This window comes from Bombina bombina, chromosome 4, assembly GCF_027579735.1.
Source record: "Bombina bombina isolate aBomBom1 chromosome 4, aBomBom1.pri, whole genome shotgun sequence".
NCBI classification, from domain to species: domain Eukaryota; kingdom Metazoa; phylum Chordata; class Amphibia; order Anura; family Bombinatoridae; genus Bombina; species Bombina bombina.
Window position 1 is genome coordinate 871,275,206 of NC_069502.1, and position 21,343 is coordinate 871,296,548.

The following is a 21,343-nucleotide window of genomic DNA, read 5'->3' on the forward strand; positions in this document are numbered from 1 at the left end:
TAGCTATATCAGACACTTCCACTTAACTCAGTATTACTAGCTCTATTACCACCCCCCTAATACACACTCCACACACACACATATATAAAATATATATATATATATATATATAGATATATACACACACACATATATAAAATATATATATATATATATATATATATATATATATATATATATATATATATATATATATATATATATATATATATATATATATAGATATATACACACACACACATACATGTATATGTATGTTGTTAAAGCCCTTTGCTTGTCTTTCTTTTCTCTAACACCTGAGACCTCATATCTCTGAGCCTCTATAACAATTGTGTGCAATATTTTTTTTAAATCATTTTTATTAGATGGTGTTTTTATCAGTAACTGTACTTTGTAATGTATTTGTGATGTATTTTCTGACACCTTTGTTTCGCGAAACAGTTAACCAGAGTGTTTACTTTCAACGTGTAATACGAGCGGTAAACCCGACGAATGCAAACACCCGCAATAAACCCCTTTTACTCACGTGTAACTGTTAGCACTCTACTTACAATCATAAGAGGGGGAGCGAGTCCACAAGCCATTACTCCTGTGAACCAATACCTAAGCTGTAGATCTACAAGTAATTTGTGAGGGACAATTTTGTTTTATTTATTTTTTTTTTAACTGCTGCCTGGAGGACTCTTACAAGAAGCAAAAACTTAAGTGTTAGAATTTAGTAAAGGTATGTAGAAATGACCATTGCTGCCTTGCAAATTTGTTCAACAGAAGCCTAATTTTTAAAATCCCAGGAAGTACAAACTGATCTGATAGAATGGGCTGCAATCTGTTTTGGGGGAGAGACTACCCTGCCGCAAAGTGAGTCTTGTGAATCAGAGGATCTACCCTCTAAAAGGATCGAAAGTAATGAAGATAGTTTCAGTATGCTCCATTACAAAAACAAAATACAGACAATATTTAAAGGGATACTAAACCCAATTTTTTTCTTTCATGATTCAGAGAGCATGCAATTTTAAGCAACTTTCTAATTTACTTCTATTATCAATTTTTTCTTCGTTCTCTTGCTATCTTTATTTAAAAAGCAGGAATGTAAAGTCGGCCCATTTTAGGTTTAGCACCCTGGATAGCACTTGCTTATTGGTGGGCTACTACAGTAAAAGGAACACTGAACCCATATTTTTTTCTTTTGTGATTCAGATAGAGCACGCAATTTTAAGCAACTTTCTATTTTACTCCTATTATCAATTTTTCTTCGTTCTCTTGCTATCTTTATTTGAAAAAGAAGGCATCTAAGCTAAGGACCCAGACAATTTTTGGTTCAATACCCTGGACAGTACTTGTTAATTGGTGGGTGAATTTATTCACCAATCAGCAAGAAAAACCCAGGTTGTTCACCAAAAATGGTCCGGCATCTAAACTTACATTCTTGCTTTTCAAATAAAGATACCAAGAGAATGAAGAAAACGTGATAATAGAAGTAAATTAGAAAGTTGCTTAAAATTGCATGCTCTATCTGAATCACAAAAGAAAAAAATTTCGGTTCAGTGTCCCTTTAAGCCACCAATAATCAAGCATAACCCAGGTTCTGAACCAAAAATGTGCTTAAAATTGCATGCTCTTTCTATATCATAAAGATGGAGATAATAGTGCCAAATACTGAGAGGCTTATAGCAGCAAGCCCGAGAGAGAGAGAGATAAAAAACTGATGGACTAGGAAATGAGGTTAATAAACACAATAAATGTATATTATATATATATATATATATATATATATATATATATATATATATATACACACACACACACACACACATATATACACACACACACACACATATACAGTTGATATATATATATATATATATATATATATATATATATATATATATATATATATATATATATATATATATATATATATATATCTCAACAGTAGAACAAGAAGAGGTAGAGGTTTACAATAAAACCCCATCAAAGACTGGGTATTCAACACAAATAATGTATGAAAAAGGAGGTATTTTTAATTCTCACACTGTGTTAAGCTCAGGCCCTCAAAAAGACAGTATCCAAACAGATGGATGTTGTAAATATTATGTTAAAATCATGAAATATATAATATCCAATATATACATATTATCAAGAATGCATTAGGACCGGTCCATGTGAAAAGACATGCATTAGAAAGTAAATATGCTGTAATAGCTGTACCCAAATATATGATAATAGTCTATAGATAATAGAGTTGTCCAGGCACAAAATGCAAAATGTAGCTCCCAAAATATGTGCAGACCCGAACAGGTTTTAATAGAACTGAGCATAAGGATTAATACATATGTGCATGGACATCCATATCCTTAGTATGGGTAAAGATAAATACCATACATTAGTGTATACAATCTGGGCTTAGCGTAACATAGCCTAAAGACTAAAAAATCTACACATATATGGGGTATGTTGTAAGAGGCGGAAAAGCGGGTGTTACAATGATATCAAAACCAACAAAAATAATGATACCAGAATTTGAGAGCCAAATAGACTATATAGTCTCCTTTGTAGATATCAAGCTTCCTTTATAACCGTAGGTAGAATTTATGGTAGGTTATATTGAACATCTTAAGTCAAAGCATACGTGGATATGGAGCAGATGGTTTAGCATTTGAAGCATAAGTATTAGTATTGCGGCAGGAAAAAGTAGTAGTAACACAGACAGAGATGCAGGAGGATATCTTGTGTTAGTAAGAGTTTCCCTCTGTCAACTGCACCAATCTAGTATAAATCCCCAACAGATACTTAAAATGTAATAAAAGCAGAATTAATCAGCACAGTATTGGCACAAAAAGCAAAGTTACAGGAGGATACAACGTGTGTGTGTCTGTATCCCTCTGTCGACTACACCTAATTGCTTGCCGGGCTTCACCACTCCTCCTTCCACTTGGCGAGACTGAACTTTTTCTGTTGGAGCAAACGATCTGCTGCATATATCATCAGAATAATGTCCATATCCCTTGAGACATCTTCCAAAGAGAGTAAACTTGTTTTGGCTCACGAGCTTTGTTATACACACAAATTTATCCGCAAGCGATCCACAAACAAGCGTGTCGAGTCACATGGAGCAGCCAGCCAATTGCCGACGCGCGTTTCACCCCCTCATCACTAGGGAGACAGGGTTTCCTCAGGGCTTTGTAAAGTGACGTTTCCTTAGGCTGTTTTTAAGCTACACAGACTCCGCCCTTCTGGGAGGTGAACTTTTCAAGCTTAAATTGAGATATTTTACTTTACAATAGAAATACACAGTATTTATCAATCAACTAATATTCATCCATAATACACAAGTATTACTTATCAAATTTATAATGACCTTTAAGTTTTAGACGATTACATAAAGTTTCAAGTAGATATTTCATAGGAAGCAAGCCATATCAAGTCTCTCATTCATCCCATTGGGACCAATATTAGAGAGGCTAAATATCCATTTACATTCCTTCTGGAGTAAGACTTTATCGTTATTGCCACCTCTGCCACTGGTTATACCTCTGGCTATGCCTGTCACTCTCATGCAGTCTGGACTACTATTGTGAAAACATTCAAAGTGTCTTGCCACACTGCTATTTTGTATTTTGTTCTTAATGTCATCTCTATGTTCAAGGATCCTATCTTTCAAAAGTCTCTTTGTTTTCCCAACATAGAAACTGGGACAATTGCAACTAAGTAAATACACCACTCCCTCCGTATTGCAATTAAAGAAGTATCTTAATTTATAGACCTTTTCAGTACAAGCAGAAAAAAAACTTTGGTTTTGTCATAAATTTGCAGGCAACACATTTTTTACATGGAAAGTTACCTACCAATTTTTGGCTCAGCAGCCAATTCTTTTGTGGAGTAATGCATCTGCTTCTCACAATTTTATCTTTTAGATTGGGTGCTCTTTTTGCTGTTAATGTTGGAATTATTCCAACTTCCTTCGCTACATTCTCATCATTGAGTAGAATTTTACCTCTGTTGACGTCTTGCAAATAATTAACCTGTCCTCCTTTAGCCTAAACCAGGCGCATATAAGTGTTCTTAAAAAGGGTTTGTTATTTTGCCCCACAAATGGATTTGATAAATTTGAATTCATAAAAGATCTATATGGTTTTGCTAGGCGTATAGTCCTATCACAAATGTTCAAAGGAAAAAGTAAGAACCTTATTGATGACCTGTCTTTGAGTAAAGAGGATAAGTTGGCTTTGCATGACTTAGAAGAACTCTTACTATCCAATACTACTGACGCAACCCAATCCCACCCAACCTCCCCACCTTTTCAAGTTCAAACTAAAGTAAATTCAGATTTTAGACCAAAATCTATGTTTATGCCACAACTGTCCACAGTTCCAGTAGTGAACATTTTTGTAAGACAGGTAGAAAAAGTCATACGTAGCATGACTTTTACAAATATAGTTCATGACAACTTAACCAAATCTGAAAGAAAATCTTGGTAACTATATTGATTTTTTACTAAAACCCTTTCTGAGCACTATGCCGTCTTACGTGATAGATACTGCAGATTTTTTGAGGAAAATTGATTGTCTCTCCATTCCATATAATGCACTTTTAGTTTCATTAGACGTAGAGGGTCTTTATTTGTCCATTCCGCATAATATAGGAATTGAGGCAGCAAAGCATTTCTTAGATTCTAGAGGAATGAATGGCCTTTAGTAATCACACTGACTTTGCTATTGACCTGCTACAAATTGTGATTGAGGACAATGTTTTTACATCTGACAATAAGATTTACAGGCAAGTTAGAGGTACTGCAATGGGGGCAACTTGTGCCCCCACATATGCATGCCTCCACCTTGGAGCCTGGGAAATGGAAGAAGTATATCAGAAAAAAATCTTCAATGAAAAAGTCCACCTATGGCTTCACTATGTGGACGACATATTTGTTATCTGGGAAGGCTCTCAAATTGAACTTAACTCTTTTGTTGAGGATCTGAATTCAAATAGTAGAAACATTGTTCTCACTGTTAATTCTAGCAAGACCAACCTTTCATTCTTAGACATTGATATAAAGGTTGAAAATGATATCTTAGTAACTGAAAATTTTTGCAAGGCAACTGCAACAAATAGCATTCTACTAGCAAAGAGCCATCACCCGAATCATTTAATTAAAGGTATCCCTAAAGGACAGTTTCTGCGTCTTCGCAGGAACTGTTCTTCGAAATCGAAATATGATAAACATGCTGCCCTTATGATAGACAGGTTTAAAGCTAGGGGCTACCCCAAACGTATTCTAAAGAGTGCCAACAATGAGGCAAGAAACACAGATAGGGAATCTCTTCTTTTCCCTAAAGAAAAAGAAAACAGTAGCATCATTAGGCTAGTGACAAAATACAATTGCCATTGGAGTGGAATTAGAGAGATTCTTAAAAAGAATTGGAAAATTCTACTCAATGATGAGAATGTAGCGAAGGAAGTTGGAATAATTCCAACATTAACAGCAAAAAGAGCACCCAATCTAAAAGATAAAATTGTGAGAAGCAGATTCATTACTCCACAAAAGAACCGGCTGCTAAGCCAAAAATTGGTAGGTAACTTTCCATGTAAAAAATGTGTTGCCTGCAAATTTATGACAAAAAACAAAGTTTTTTTCTGCTTGTACTGAAAAGGTCTATAAATTAAGATACTTCTTTAATTGCAATACGGAGGGAGTGGTGTATTTACTTAGTTGCAATTGTCCCAGTTTCTATGTTGGGAAAACAAAGAGACTTTTGAAAGATAGGATCCTTGAACAGAGAGATGACATTAAGAACAAAATACAAAATAGCAGTGTGGCAAGACACTTTGAATGTTTTCACAATAGTAGTCCAGACTGCATGAGAGTGACAGGCATAGACGAGGTATAACCAGTGGCAGAGGTGGCAATAACGATAAAGTCTTACTCCAGAAGGAATGTAAATGGATATTTAGCCTCTCTACTATTGGTCCCAATGGGATGAATGAGAGACTTGATATGGCTTGCTTCCTATGAAATATCTACTTGAAACTGTATGTAATCGTCTAAAACTTAAAAGTTATTATAAATTTGATAAGTAATACTTGTATCTTATGGATGAATATTAGTTGATTGATAAATACTGTGTATTTCTATTGTAAAGTAAAATATCTCAATTTAAGCTTGAAAAGTTCACCTCCCAGAAGGGCGGAGTCTGTGTAGCTTAAAAACAGCCTAAGGAAACATCACTTTACAAAGTCCTGAGGAAACACTGTCTCCCTAGTGACGAGGGGGTGAAACACGCGTCAGCAATTGGCTGGCCGCTCCATGTGACTCAACATGCTTGTTTGTGGATCGCTTGCGGATAAGTTTGTGTGTATAACAAAGCCCGTGAGCCAAAACGAGTTTACTCTCTTTGGAAGATGTCTCATGGGATATGGACATTATTCTGATGATATATGCAGCAGATCGTTTGCTCCAACAGAAAATGTTCAGTCTCGCCAAGTGGAAGGAGGAGTGGAGAAGCCCGGCAAGCAATCAGGTGTAGTCGACAGAGGGATACAGACACACACACGTATCCTCCTGCATCTTTGCTTTTAGTGCCAATACTGTGCTGATTAATTCTGCTTCTATTACATTTTAAAAAGTATCTGTTGGGGGATTTATACTAGACGGGTGCAGTTGACAGAGGGATACTCTTACTAACACAAGATATCCTCCTGCATCTCTGTCTGCGTTACTACTTCTTCCTGCCGCAATACTAATACTTATGCTTCAAATGCTAAACCATCTGGTCCATATCCAAGTATGCTTTGACTTAAGATGTTCAATATAACCTACCACAACAAAGGTTATAAAGGACGCTTGATATATACAAAGGAGACTATATAGTCTATTTGGCTCTCAAATTCTGGTATCATTATTTTTGTTGCTTTTGATATCATTGTAACACCCGCTTTTCCGCCTCTTACAACATACCCCATATATGCGTAGATTTTTTAGTCTTTAGGCTATGTTACGCTAAGCCCAGATTGTATACACTAATGAATGGTATTTATCTTTACCCTTAATAAGTATATGGATGTCCATGCACATATGTATTAATCCTTATGCTCAGTTCTATTAAAACCTGTTCAGGTCTGCGCATATTTTGGAAGCTACATTTTGCATTTTGTGCCTGGACAACTCTATTATCTATAGACTATTATCATATATTTGGGTACAGCTATTACAACATATTTACTTTATAATGCATGTCTTTCACATGGACCGGTCCTAATGCATTCTTGATAATATGTATATATTGGATATTATATATTTCATGATTTTAACATAGTATTTACAACATCCATCTGTTTGGATGCTGTCTTTTTGTGGGCCTGAGCTTAGCACAGTGTGAGAATTAAAAATACCTCCTTTTTCATACATTATTTGTGTTGTTATATTTTCTAAGTTAAAAAGAGTGCTGAATTCCCAGTCTTTGATGGGGTTTTATTGTAAACCTCTACCTCTTCTTGTTCTACTGTTGATAATTATTTAATGGGTCTGCACCATATGCACTAAATGCTGACCATCTCACTAAACTTATATATGAGTTGGTTTTTTGTGTGTATACTTGAGGATATCCAAATATACACTCACAGCACTATATAAATTATAGCAGTTTTTCCATCCATTTTTTTAAAATTAGTTAGGTTATATATATAGGAAAACATCAAGCAGGGGATCTGCACACACAATAAATTTCCAACTTCTAGTGAAATGCTTGTGCAATGCTGCCCCCTACACACTGGAGGCCAAGCGGCCGCTAGCACAAGCCATCAATCATATCGATCGGATCGGGATGATTAGGTGGCGGAGAAGTTAAGGAGCAGTAGTTGTACGACCGCTGCTTAACATCCTTTTCTGGCAGACCAGAAACGGTGGGGCTTCGATGCAGCATCCGCTGCTTAATAAATCGACCCCATAGACTGAGTTTTGTACCTACTAAAAATTTATTTTTTTCAGGACCATGCTGGATGTGAATAAACTAGTTTGCAATGTAACCTTACAAAAACATTTTTATAATACTGATGCCGGTGATTTGCATGACAGCCCTAAAATAATATGAAAAAATCTAATTTATTTAATTCATCTGAACTGAACTTTGAAAAGACTTGCGATCTTATTTCTTTACAAGAACAACTTGAACATAAAAGTTATTCTAGTACATTTAATACTAAAAAATATTGGTGGTATACATTATATCCAATACAGAGTAGGGGCTCTGTAATAGACTTTCTACCAGAGAGTAGAGAGTTTTGACTAGTTTGTCTGAAAACTGTACACTTAAAAATAACAATTTAACCAACCAGGAACATAAGGCTCGAGATGATCTGAGTAATAATAATGAAATAGTGATCTGAAAAACAAATAAAGGAGGGTTAGTTGTTGTTATGAATCGTAAAGATTATATTAAATGAAGCACTGTGACAACTATCTAATGATACAAACTATTCTGTTTTGCAGTTTTGATCCCACTAAGAAATTTCAAAGAGAACAGTATGGACTTTTGGATGATGGACTGGTGGCAAAGCATTTGGATTGAGACACGTTTGAGTATCTTTATGTGCATTATCCGGTCATGCCCATTTTCCATCTTTTTCCAAAAGTCCATAAGTCATTAATTGATGTAAAAGGACGACCCATAATTAGTGGGATAGGTTCGCTCTTTGAATATCTGTCACAATGGCTTGATGACAACCTCCAACCCTATGTTACAACATTACATAGTTACTTAAGGACACCAAACATCTATTGTATACAATTTCAGGGATATCCTGGCAATCAGGGTTTGGATGGTTGGCCCTAGATGCAGTTAGTTGGGTTAAATACATCTGTTCCTCATGATAAAGGACTCAAAGCTATATAGAGTTTTTTTTTTTTTTTTTTTAATTATTCGAACTCCATCAGGGAGTTTCAACAATATGTTCTCCGAGTGGTGTCATTTCTCCTTACCCATAACTTTTTCCGTTTAAGGGGGAGTTTTAACTCCAGATATGTGGGACAGCAATGGGGGCAAAATTTGCCCCCTCATATGTCAACCTGTATGTGGGTTGGTGGGAGCTGTCCCACATCTTTGGATATGAAAACTGCAAACATTCCATAGACAATCTTATCTTGAAATGGAATGGACCACCAGAGATTGTTAACAACTTTGTAGATTGGATAAATAACAATGAAGTTCTTTATTATGTATACAGGGAGTGCAGAATTATTAGGTAAATGAGTATTTTGACCACATCATCCTCTTTATGCATGTTGTCTTACTCCAAGCTGTATAGGCTCGAAAGCCTACTACCAATTAAGCATATTAGGTGATGTGCATCTCTGTAATGAGAAGGGGTGTGGTCTAATGACATCAACACCCTATATCAGGTGTGCATAATTATTAGGCAACTTCCTTTCCTTTGGCAAAATGGGTAAAAGAAGGACTTGACAGGCTCAGAAAAGTAAAAAATAGTGAGATATCTTGCAGAGGGATGCAGCACTCTTAAAATTGCAAAGCTTCTGAAGCGTGATCATCGAACAATCAAGCGTTTCATTCAAAATAGTCAACAGGGTCGCAAGAAGCGTGTGGAAAAACGAAGGCGCAAAATAACTGCCCATGAACTGAGAAAAGTCAAGCGTGCAGCTGCCAAGATGCCACTTGCCACCAGTTTGGCCATATTTCAGAGCTGCAACATCACTGGAGTGCCCAAAAGCACAAGGTGTGCAATACTCAGAGACATGGCCAAGGTAAGAAAGGCTGAAAGACGACCACCACTGAACAAGACACACAAGCTGAAACGTCAAGACTGGGCCAAGAAATATCTCAAGACTGATTTTTCTAAGGTTTTATGGACTGATGAAATGAGAGTGAGTCTTGATGGGCCAGATGGATGGGCCCGTGGCTGGATTGGTAAAGGTCAGAGAGCTCCAGTCCGACTCAGACGCCAGCAAGGTGGAGGTGGAGTACTGGTTTGGGCTGGTATCATCAAAGATGAGCTTGTGGGGCCTTTTCGGGTTGAGGATGGAGTCAAGCTCAACTCCCAGTCCTACTGCCAGTTTCTGGAAGACACCTTCTTCAAGCAGTGGTACAGGAAGAAGTCTGCATCCTTCAAGAAAAACATGATTTTCATGCAGGACAATGCTCCATCACACGCGTCCAAGTACTCCACAGCGTGGCTGGCAAGAAAGGGTATAAAAGAAGAAAATCTAATGACATGGCCTCCTTGTTCACCTGATCTGAACCCCATTGAGAACCTGTGGTCCATCATCAAATGTGAGATTTACAAGGAGGGAAAACAGTACACCTCTCTGAACAGTGTCTGGGAGGCTGTGGTTGCTGCTGCACGCAATGTTGATGGTGAACAGATCAAAACACTGACAGAATCCATGGATGGCAGGCTTTTGAGTGTCCTTGCAAAGAAAGGTGGCTATATTGGTCACTGATTTGTTTTTGTTTTGTTTTTGAATGTCAGAAATGTATTTTTGTGAATGTTGAGATGTTATATTGGTTTCACTGGTAAAAATAAATAATTGAAATGGGTATATATTTGTTTTTTGTTAAGTTGCCTAATAATTATGCACAGTAATAGTCACCTGCACACACAGATATCCCCCTAAAATAGCTATAACTAAAAACAAACTAAAAACTACTTCCAAAACTATTCAGCTTTGATATTAATGAGTTTTTTGGGTTCATTGAGAACATGGTTGTTGCTCAATAATAAAATTAATCCTCAAAAATACAACTTGCCTAATAATTCTGCACTCCCTGTATAATGTAATTACCATTTTCATCAACAGCAGACTGAATACTTAGATATAGTTTTGAAAGGAATACTAGACACATTGTATTCAGGAAACCAATAGCAGGCAACTCTTTGTCCCAGATATGTATTTATGGTGTTTCAAAAGGAAAGTTTAATAGATTAAAGCGCAAATGCACAAACCAAAAAGATTTTGTAGAACAAGCAGATATCTTATCTAAGAGACTACTTGAAAGAGGTTATAAGCCCAGTTATTAAAATAGCATTTAATCAAGTAGCAAACATACAACCAGATTACGAGTTTTGCGTTATGAGGGGTGCGTTGCCAACTTGCATGTTATTCTCACCGCTCACTTTCCTACAGCGCTGGTATTACAGGTTTTTACAAACCCAGCGTTAAAAGGCAAGAAGTGAGCGTAGAGCAAAATTGTTTTCCATACCGCACTCCAATACCAGCGCTGCTTAAGTCAGCGGTGAGCTGGTTGTACGTGCTCGTGCACGATTTCCCCATAGACATCAATGGGGAGAGCCGGCTGAGAAAAAGTCTAACACCTGCAATAAAGCAGCGTAAAGCTCAGTAACGCAGTCCCATTGATTCCTATGGGGAAACTAAATTTATGTTTACACCTAACACCCTAACATGAACCCCGAGTCTAAACACCCCTAATCTTACACTTATTAACCCCTAATCTGCCGCCCCTGACATTGCCGACACCTACATTATACTTATTAACCCCTAATCTGCCGCTCCGGACATCGCTGCAACTATAATAAACATATTATCCCCTAAACCGCCGCACTCCCGCCTCACAAACACTAAATAGTATTAACCCCTAATCTGCCGTCCCTAACATCGGCGCCACCTACCTACATTTATTAACCCCTAATCTGCCGCCCCCAACGTCGCCGCCACTATACTAAATTTATTAACCCCTAAATCTAAGTCTAACCCTAACTTAAATATAATTAAAATAATTCTAAAGAAAACCTACTATTAATAACTAAATAATTCCTATTTATATATAAATACTTACCTGTAAAATAAACCCTAAGCTAGCTACAATATAACTAATAGTTACATTGTAGCTAACTTAGGGTTTATTTTTATTTTACAGGCAAGTTAGAATAGTTACTAAATAGTTATTAACTATTTACTAATTACCTAGCTAAAATAAATAAAATTTACCTGTAAAATAAAACCTAACCTAAGCTAAACGCTAGGATTTACTTTCACTTTAACTTAAGAAGGAAGTCATCTCAAAATACCTAGTGCTACGGAGGAACACAAACATTATGAGCCTACATATAACTAACTGTATTTTTCTGTATAGAGTACTGCAAGGCTTGTTGATAACATGTTGATAATTTAGGTGTAAATAAAAAGAGAGATGCACTCAGCTGAGACAGAACAAAAGCTGGAAAAACTTCCGTGCCTGTTCATTTTATTATAGTGTGCCACTCAGGGTGCATACTCTTTTAGCACACTATGCCCCTTCACAGAGAAAAAAATATCCTGTAGCATATCAGTCTGACCCTGCCCAATGACAGTCCAGCGCCGAAATACCAGGCAATTCTTCTCTGAACAAGAGAAAACAACAACCCCAGACAATCGTTTCGGCCTTCTGTGGGCCTCGTCAGTGAGGTGCAGTCGCATCTCTCTAAGGGCATGTGTGCAAGGAGTCCACGTCTGGTTTCCCCTTTTACTCTTAGGGAGACCCAAGAGCAATTTGCATAAATAAAAAGAGACTGCACCCTGAGTGGCACTGGCCTTGTGGACAAGCACGGAATTTTTCTAGCTATTGTTCTGTCTCAGTGAGTGCGTCTCTCTATTCTCTTGATTTTATGTAAATTACTCTTAGGTCTCCCTAAGAGTAAAAGGGGGAAACCAGACGTTGGACTCCTTGCACACATGCCCTAGAGATATGCAACTGCACCTCACTGACGAGGCCCAAGAGAGGCCGAAACGCACGTCTGGGGTTTGTTGTTTGTCTTGTTCAGAGAAGAATTGCCTGGTATTTCGGTGCTGGACTGTCATTGGGCAGGATCAGACTGATATGCTACAGGATATTTTTTCTCTGTGAAAAGGCATAGTGTGCAAAAAGAGACTGCACCCTGAGTGGCACTGGCCTTGTGGACAAGCACAGAAGTTTTTCTAGCTATTGTTCTGTCTCAGTGAGTGCGTCTCTCTATTCTCTTGATAATTTAGGTGTAGCATAAAATATCAGATATGATATTAACGCTTTCATTTTCTATATCACCCCACAGCAGTGATTTAACCCCTGCTTGTCTAGAATATATCTGCTAGCAAGGGGTTATATAGATGTCACATTCAATAATTGTCCAGAACACACAGCAGTAAGATCAGAGATTAAATGCAGTGCACACAATGTAAATAACAGTATGCAAAGGTATACCCCAACGTCCAGTGCAGCAGGGACCAGTTGTGTTTAAACTAAATATTAGATCATTTTCGTTGTGGATGGGTGGCAGATTAGGGTTTAATTACTATATTAGTTACTTTGCGATGTGGGAGTTTGGGGATTAGGGGTTAATACATTTATTAGTTAATGCGGTGGGGGGATGGCGGTTGAGAGATACATATTGCGCATGCGTTAGGTGTTTGTTAGGGCTTCTAGGGGGTTACGGTGCATACATACTCAACACAAGGCTTGCTACGCCTGCCTATGTGTGGCGAGGTAAAATTTCACCATTTTTGCCGCTTAAGTCCTTGCGCTGAATTTGTGATACTGACTGGCGACACAAGTTCTATATTAGTTTATGGGAGTAAAAACTGCTGGCGACGTATAAAATATATGCACGTAACTCGTCTGCTGCGCCGTATATATGTGATCGCTAAATTCACTAAATTGGGTTTTGCAGGCGACGCCGCATATGTAATCTCGCCCTTAGTGTCTATAAAACAATGGGAGCTGCCATGTTGTAACTTAGGTTACTTTCTCTGCTGTGGCCAATTAGGGACAGTTATAAATAAGTCGCTAGGGTGTACAACCAATGGCTGTATGGAATGTAACAGTGTTCTGCATTTCCATTTCTAACAGGAACGGAAAAGCTCACAAAATATATATATATATATATATATATATATATATATATAATTTTATTTTTTTATTGTGTTTCGCAGTTAATGCCTTTTTTACAAATTGAAGCTTTGTGCCAACCCTGTGTCGAGCAAGTCTATCAGCGCCATTTTTCCTACATATATACACACATATATACACACCACCAGCAAACAGATTATAACTCACTGAAGGCTCAGATGATGGTTGGCAAATTTTACAAATAAAGTATTTTTTTAAATTAAAGGGATATTCTGCTCAAAATTTAAATGCACGTAGATTAATTACCTCTTTGAAAAGAAACAGATTTGCATTATACATGCATTGGCAAAAATGCTTCAAGTAAAAGATATCACTTTTGTATTTCTCTGCCCATGCATGTGAAGCATAGCTAGATATTCTCAGTGCACCAGCATTTTACATACTGCAGCTGCTCAGATCACCACTGGGGCTTGTATCATGTCAGCAGTTAACAAATTGAGTAATTTACAGATGGTTCAAGCACCTTAGGCTCTCTGTGCAAGTGCTATGTTTAAAATGCTGGTGCACAGTGCATACTTAAAGGGACAGTCAACACCAGAATTTTTGTTGTTTAAAAAGAAAGATAATACCTTTAATACCCATTCCCCTGTTTTGCATAACCAACAGAGTTATAATAATTCACATTTTACCTCTGCGATTACCTTGTATCTAAGCATCAGCAGACTGCCCCCTTATTGCAGTTCTTTTGACAGACTTGCATTTTAGCCAATCAGTGCTGACTCCTAGGTCACTTCACGTGTATGAGATCAATGTTATGTATATGAAACACAAGAACTAATGCCCTCTAGTGGTCAAAATGCATTCAGATTAGAGGCAGTCTTCAAGGTCTAAGAAATTAGCATATGAACCTCCTAGTTTTAGCTTTCAACTAAGAATAGCAAGAGAACAAAGCAAAATTGGTGATAAAAGTAAATTTGAAAGTTGTTTAAAATTACATGCCCTATTTAAATCATGCAAGTTTTTTTGGGATTTGACTGTCCCTTTAAATACACATTTAAAACAGCTATAGCTTTTATTAGAAGCATTTTTGCCAATACATGTATATTACAAAAATGCTTCTATTGAAAACTGAAATGCATCTATGTGGATTCCGATTTTGGCTGGTATGTCCCTTTAAGATATGTACATGGTTTCATTTAGACATAACGCTATTGCACACCTAATAGATTACAGTATAGTGTAACTATAACTATTATATGCACTGGGAAACAAAGAAAATATTGTGACTCACTTTATTGGAACCAAACCCACAATATCTCTGAGGTATGCCTGTAGTATATATAGTACACTTACCAGGAACAGTTTTATTAACAGCTACATGTCTGGTTAGGTGATAAAGTTTATAATCTGCTCTGTATAATCTCATGTTGTGTTTTATGCACATGGCTTTGTATACAGGTATTCTGCAAAGCAGAGGCTCATTTGTGATACAAACACAAAATGACTTTGCTATACCTTTAAGAGCTGCTGCACAGTGTATATCAGTAGTGGAGGAGATGATTATGACAGCACAAAACATAAACACTGCTGCCTTATAAACTGCATATAGCTGCTGACCTTGTATCTACATAATTACTTATCCTGTCCGTGTGTTATTAGCTATTTAAAAGGCACAATCATATAAACAAACTAACATGCGTCTGCCGTGTAACCATCTGATAAATATTACAGTTATTTACATGAGACAAAATGTCACCATCACAGAATCTTCCCTTTACTTAAAGGGACAGTCTCCTCCAAAATGTTTGTTTAAAAAGATAGAAAACGCCTTTACTACCCATTCCCAGAAACATTGTTATATTAATATACTTTATAACATTTAAACATCTAAATGTCTGTCTGTTTCTAAGCCTCTGCTGGCCACCTTTATCTCAGGGCATTTTTTTGGCTTTTCAGAGCAAGACACTTTTTGTTCATGTGTGCCATATAGCTAACATTGTGCTCACTTCCGTGAAGTTATTCTTGAGTCTGCACAAATGATCTAAAATGTCTGTAAATAGAACTGAGATAAGGAGGGAGTCTGAGAAGGCTTAAATCCAGGTAATTACAGAGGTAAAAAGTATATTAATATAACCGTGTTGGTTGTGCTAAACTGGGGAATGGGTAAAAAAGGCATTATCTATGTTTTTAAACAAACATTTTGTAGTAGTCTGTCCCTTTAATATGTGCTAATCACCTGTAGCCGTATTTATAGGAACTTCATCCTCTTCAGTCTTCACCTGATCATGCGTAAACAGATCTTCTGTTATTTCAACTTTCACTATATCAATGTTATCAGCATCTGTACAAATAAAGCAGACTCTGTTTTTATATCACATGATCTAGTTTTTTTATCACACAATCTTGTTTTTATAACTTTACCATACAACAGTTTGTGTATTTCCCAGGCAGACAATAGCCCCAAATACACACACTGTGATACTAATCCTATTACTTTTCTGTTACTTATTTTACTTCTTTTTTGGCAAATTTTACACAACACACATGCACTCACGCCTATAACCTGGTTTCCTCAGACACATGTGTACACTTACCTGTAAGCTGCCTCCCTCAGACCCAATGCATGTGCACACTCACCTGTAACTTGCCTTCTTCAGACCCAATGCATGTGCACACTCACCTGTAACCTGGTCTCTCAGACACAACATGTGCACATTTAACTGCAACCCGCGTCCCTCACACACAACTTATATACACACTGATATGTAACCCACATCCCTCAGACACAACATACGTGCACACTCACTTGTAACCTGCATTCTTCAGACACATTACACATGCACACTCACCTCTAACCTGTGTCTCTTACATGTGCACACTCACCTGTAATCAGGGTCTCTCAGACACACCATATGTACACACTTACCTGTAAACTGCATTCCTCAGGCACAACATATGTGCACACTCACCTAGGCTGGTACGGTTACCGATTTCCTTATTTGGAGCTCCCAGCCGTTGCCTCACACACAGATCTTCTGTTATCTCAACTTTCACTATATCAGTGTTATCTTCATCTGTACAAATAAAGCAGATTCAGTTTTTAGAACCCATGATCTAATTTTTATAACTTTACAATTTATATATTTCCCAGATAGAAAAAAAATCCAAATACACAATGTAGTGCTTTATCTCTCTTTTTACTTTTTTCAGCTTAAAGTTGTTTTTTTTTCCTGGGCTGTGATCTGCTATATTCCAGTATAAAAATACAACATGGAGGGGGGCGGAGCCAGCCGTGCATGCGAGCGGTTGCATGGTATAACAGCTCTGACACTGAACCACTTTGAATAACTGCCTTGCACCACTATTTTGATATTGGAGTGGCCCAGCAGCTATACGAAGTGTGGGATACCACCTTGCAACTTTTGAAACAACCTCCTGAAGCCTACAATAACGACCATAAGTGTGATATTGGGGCTGCGCAGAGGCCATAGGCGGCCATCTTTTTTCTTTCTAGAAACTAGTTCCATTTACTGTTCGTCAAATTTAGACCTAGAGGTACTAACATATCGATTGTGAACTAGCAGGATGATAACCACTATACACTCTATGCTATCTGAACTACAGCGTCTGCTGCAATTGCACTATGTACAGTTTTGCACGCAGCTGGAAGCGTTGTCCGGGAACGACTACAATGCTACAGATATGTCCACTACTGCATTGGATCACCCAGAAGAGGATTCAAATCCACATTGAGGCCCACATTAAGTTTGGTAATGATATAGAGAGGCAGCAGTTCTGGGCTTATATACGGGGATCTGTCAAAATACTCCCAGACATTTGGGATTCATTTGTGGATACAGCCTTAAAGCTAATGCCTGAGAAATTACCAAGGACACGTTCCCCGGCTGACGAATGGATACTGCAGATTGTTTTCTTAACCCTGCAACTGCCTCTACAAACATTGAAAGTTGGTGTCGGCTAAGATTTACTTTAGACTTTGACAGTATTTGAGACAGTACGTGAGGAGTTATAATTTGTGACCAACATGATGTACATACTGCGTTATAAATGAAGAACTACTCCAGACTTTTTATTTTTAATTTTTTTCCTGCTGGCTTAGTTTCATGTGGTCCTGCAAATGTTGGAAGGCAGTTCTACTATTTGTTTGTTTTTTTTGGCAGACCGACATTACAGTTAGATGTAAATTACTGTATCTTTTTTCACTGTCAATATATACGCTATATTGTGGTGTGGTTTGTACCAAACTGACACCCTCATATGCCTATTACTCATCTTGAATTTTTATAATTATTTAGCTTAAGGATGTAGTGGGTGTCAGTTAATTGGTCTTCCTTTCTTTTCAGAACATGTTATCTTTGATATTTTTCCTCTATGCTTATCTGTATGCTCAGAAAAGTTGGGGTGGCTTCAGGGGGGTTAGACACTCTCCATATTTTACAGTATGTTCTAACTTCTTCGTTATTGCTTTGTATGTATACCTCTATGTGTTGCAAGCATGTTACATCTACGCAGATAGTATTTGAGCGTAATGGTACAACATACTTTTTCAAGTAAAACTTTCAAACTGACAGATAGCGTAGAGAATCACATATATTATATATTTTCCTACCACCAATACATTTTTACTAGTAAATGTAAGATGTTGTCCTCTCAAGTTCATCACTAATTTTCAGCTCCATTTAATCTACAACATGTTTATATTATCATTGTCTGCTGGACATGGTCTCTCTCCTCTTAATATATAGTAACTCTATTATTTTTATTTTCTACATACACATTCACTCTAACACGTAAATATTCTCTAAGCTCTCCCATAAGTTATAAAAGACTACGGTTGGAGTTGAAAGACATAACTGCCCACTCACCTTATGCGTAATATGTAGAGTTAGGTCATTTTGGACTATGTTTAGGGCTAAGGTTATGGCTAGTATGTCACATTTCTATAGATAGTACCCAAGCTATTACTAAAAATTGTATATACCTCTATCACAACCTTCAAATATTTGCCCAGCTGGCCCCACACTATTTTACCCCCATCCTTTAAAGTACTCTGGGTATGTAATTTTCCCCCAGAGGATATATTTGCGGATTACCTCAAAACATACTGCACTTAATATTTATATACATATATATATATATATATATATTCTATATTTTATGTCCTGTTGCAGCAGTGATTGAAATTATGCCATTAATTTAGTAGCATTGGGAAGACATGGTGTGAGTAGGGATTATCATATTCAGCTGCAATACAGCTCTAGTAAGGGGTTTTAAGTATTTAAATAAGTCTTTTATTTACTTTTGTTTGTCTTTGCTAGGGTCTGGTGTCGGCCTGAGGGCCCTGGACGGCACCGGGTTCAGTGCAGTGTACATTAGACTATGTCTCTTAGATTCATATATACTTACCCTACACATATGTGTGTATATATATATATATATATATATATATATATATATATATATATATATATATATATATATATATATATATACACACTTGTATATTTTGATAGTCTTGGTTTCTTGCTGCTGATCATATGCATCCTCTCATGTTTTTTCCTTTCTCAATTTACACCGCCTAATAAGTTGAAGGTGTTGCAACAGGTCCCTATTTTATTATTTATTTATTTTTTTATTTTATTTTTCAAGATCTTAACATTTATATTACCTACTACTATATTGAACCAATAATATGATCATAAGCGTACAGTTAATCCAATACCTTTATTATCCAGAACTAATATTGTAAACAAATTATTTATTTACAGTGAAGACACTTAAGATCTATATTAGATATCCCAATTGATGTACATTCTTTTTTATTTATATATGGTTACCATATATTTGGGTTTATTAGGATAATATAAAATGTACATTCTCATACAAGATATACTAGTTCATGTTAACTCTTAATTTAAAGCAACAGGGTATTTTTTTATGTGTATATGGTTGCTCAACTTCTGAGCTTATCATTTATTTAGTATATCCTTTTACACTATAGTACATATATTTGTCATGTGAGATTTATTTCAAATCCTTACAAAACAAAGAAAAAGATGACATCACTGTTATTCTTATTTGTATTTTGAAAATGTGAGGTTCATTATCTATTTATTTCAAATTATCCTGTGATGTAACAGGTATGATTGTGTAATATTTTTATTAAGACAATGGATATGATTTTTCTTTCTGTACCAACACACTATTTGAAGTATTGCTCATCTGCTATTGCATATCAAACCTCAATAAAAAAAAAATAAAAAAAATACAACATGAACTAAACAAGGGTTAAACTCATTTTGTTATCTGCACTTATAACCCAGACAGTAAACTACAAGGGAGAGCAGTAAGTAACTGTGTGCACAGCCCCGGCAGACTCTCACGTATTACTACTCACCGGCAGGGAGGGACCAATGTATTTCAGTCTGATGACTATTCCTGTCATCTGTCTCATCCTCTTCCTTCACATTTAATAGCCCAGTGCCCGAGTTTTCCGCTAGATGTCCTGTAATTACAGCAGGAAAGTTATCTGATACAGGGTATAACAGTGCTCGAGAAATATATTCAAAATCTAGGAGCCAATTATATTTAGGGGGAAGTACGTGTGTTTGTGTGTGTATAGTTACACTCCTGAGCCTACCTTAGTATGCTCTCATGACAAGCACTGTTGCCATATATAGAGCATTCTCTTGTGCCTACCTCAATATGTTCTCATGACAAGCACTGCTGCATATATAGATCACACTCCTGAGCCTACATCAGTATGCTCTCATGACAAGCACTGCTGCTATTTATAGAGCATTCTCTTCTGCCTACCTCAATATGTTCTCATGACAAGCACTGCTGCATATATAGATCACACTCCTGAGCCTACATCAGTATGCTCTCATGACAAGCACTGCTGCTATTTATAGAGCATTCTCTTCTGCCTACCTCAATATGTTCTCATGACAAGCACTGCTGTCATATATAGAGCACACTAGCCACCAATCACCAGCTAGCTTCCAGTAGTGCATTGTTGGTACTGAGGATATGTACATATGTTTTTCAACAAAGGATACCAGGAGAACATGTGAATTTAAACGTTTCTTAATATCCTCTACCTGAACTATAAAAGTTTAAATTTTTACTTAAATATTTGTTTAAACACATACTGATACTGAGCATGTGCATGTGGTGCCGATTAAAGGATTACAAACTTTAATCTTTTTCTTTTATTAAAACACATTTCAAATTACTTTGATGAAATAAAAATTACCAACCTCAAACTCTTTCAAAACGAAGCCTCAAACTTTTAAATCCGTTTTTAAATTTTCGTCTATAACATCATCTAATCCATCCCACTTTTTAGCCCCTACGTGTATATAACAATCAACCAATCATTTTCGCCGCTTTTGAATGTAATATAATAATAAATTTGTAGACAATCGCATGCGCACAAAACCAGGCCAAAATAGCACTTGCGCATTGTGTCTTACTGACACCGCAATTTCCAG

General features: G+C 36.7%; 1 protein-coding gene across 2 annotated transcripts in view; it reads right to left on the reverse strand.

The window, feature by feature from the left end:
- Nucleotides 1-21,343, reverse strand: part of LOC128657367 (oocyte zinc finger protein XlCOF6.1-like) — a 50,405-nt gene that overhangs the window by 25,792 nt on the left and 3,270 nt on the right. For both annotated transcript variants that reach the window (XM_053711690.1, XM_053711691.1), the window contains exons 3-5: nucleotides 20,245-20,352; nucleotides 16,796-16,900; nucleotides 16,063-16,167 (exon numbers count right to left, since the gene is read on the reverse strand). In XM_053711690.1, the coding sequence (XP_053567665.1) occupies nucleotides 16,063-16,167; nucleotides 16,796-16,900; nucleotides 20,245-20,352 (318 nt within the window). The remainder of the gene's footprint in view (nucleotides 1-16,062; nucleotides 16,168-16,795; nucleotides 16,901-20,244; nucleotides 20,353-21,343) is intronic.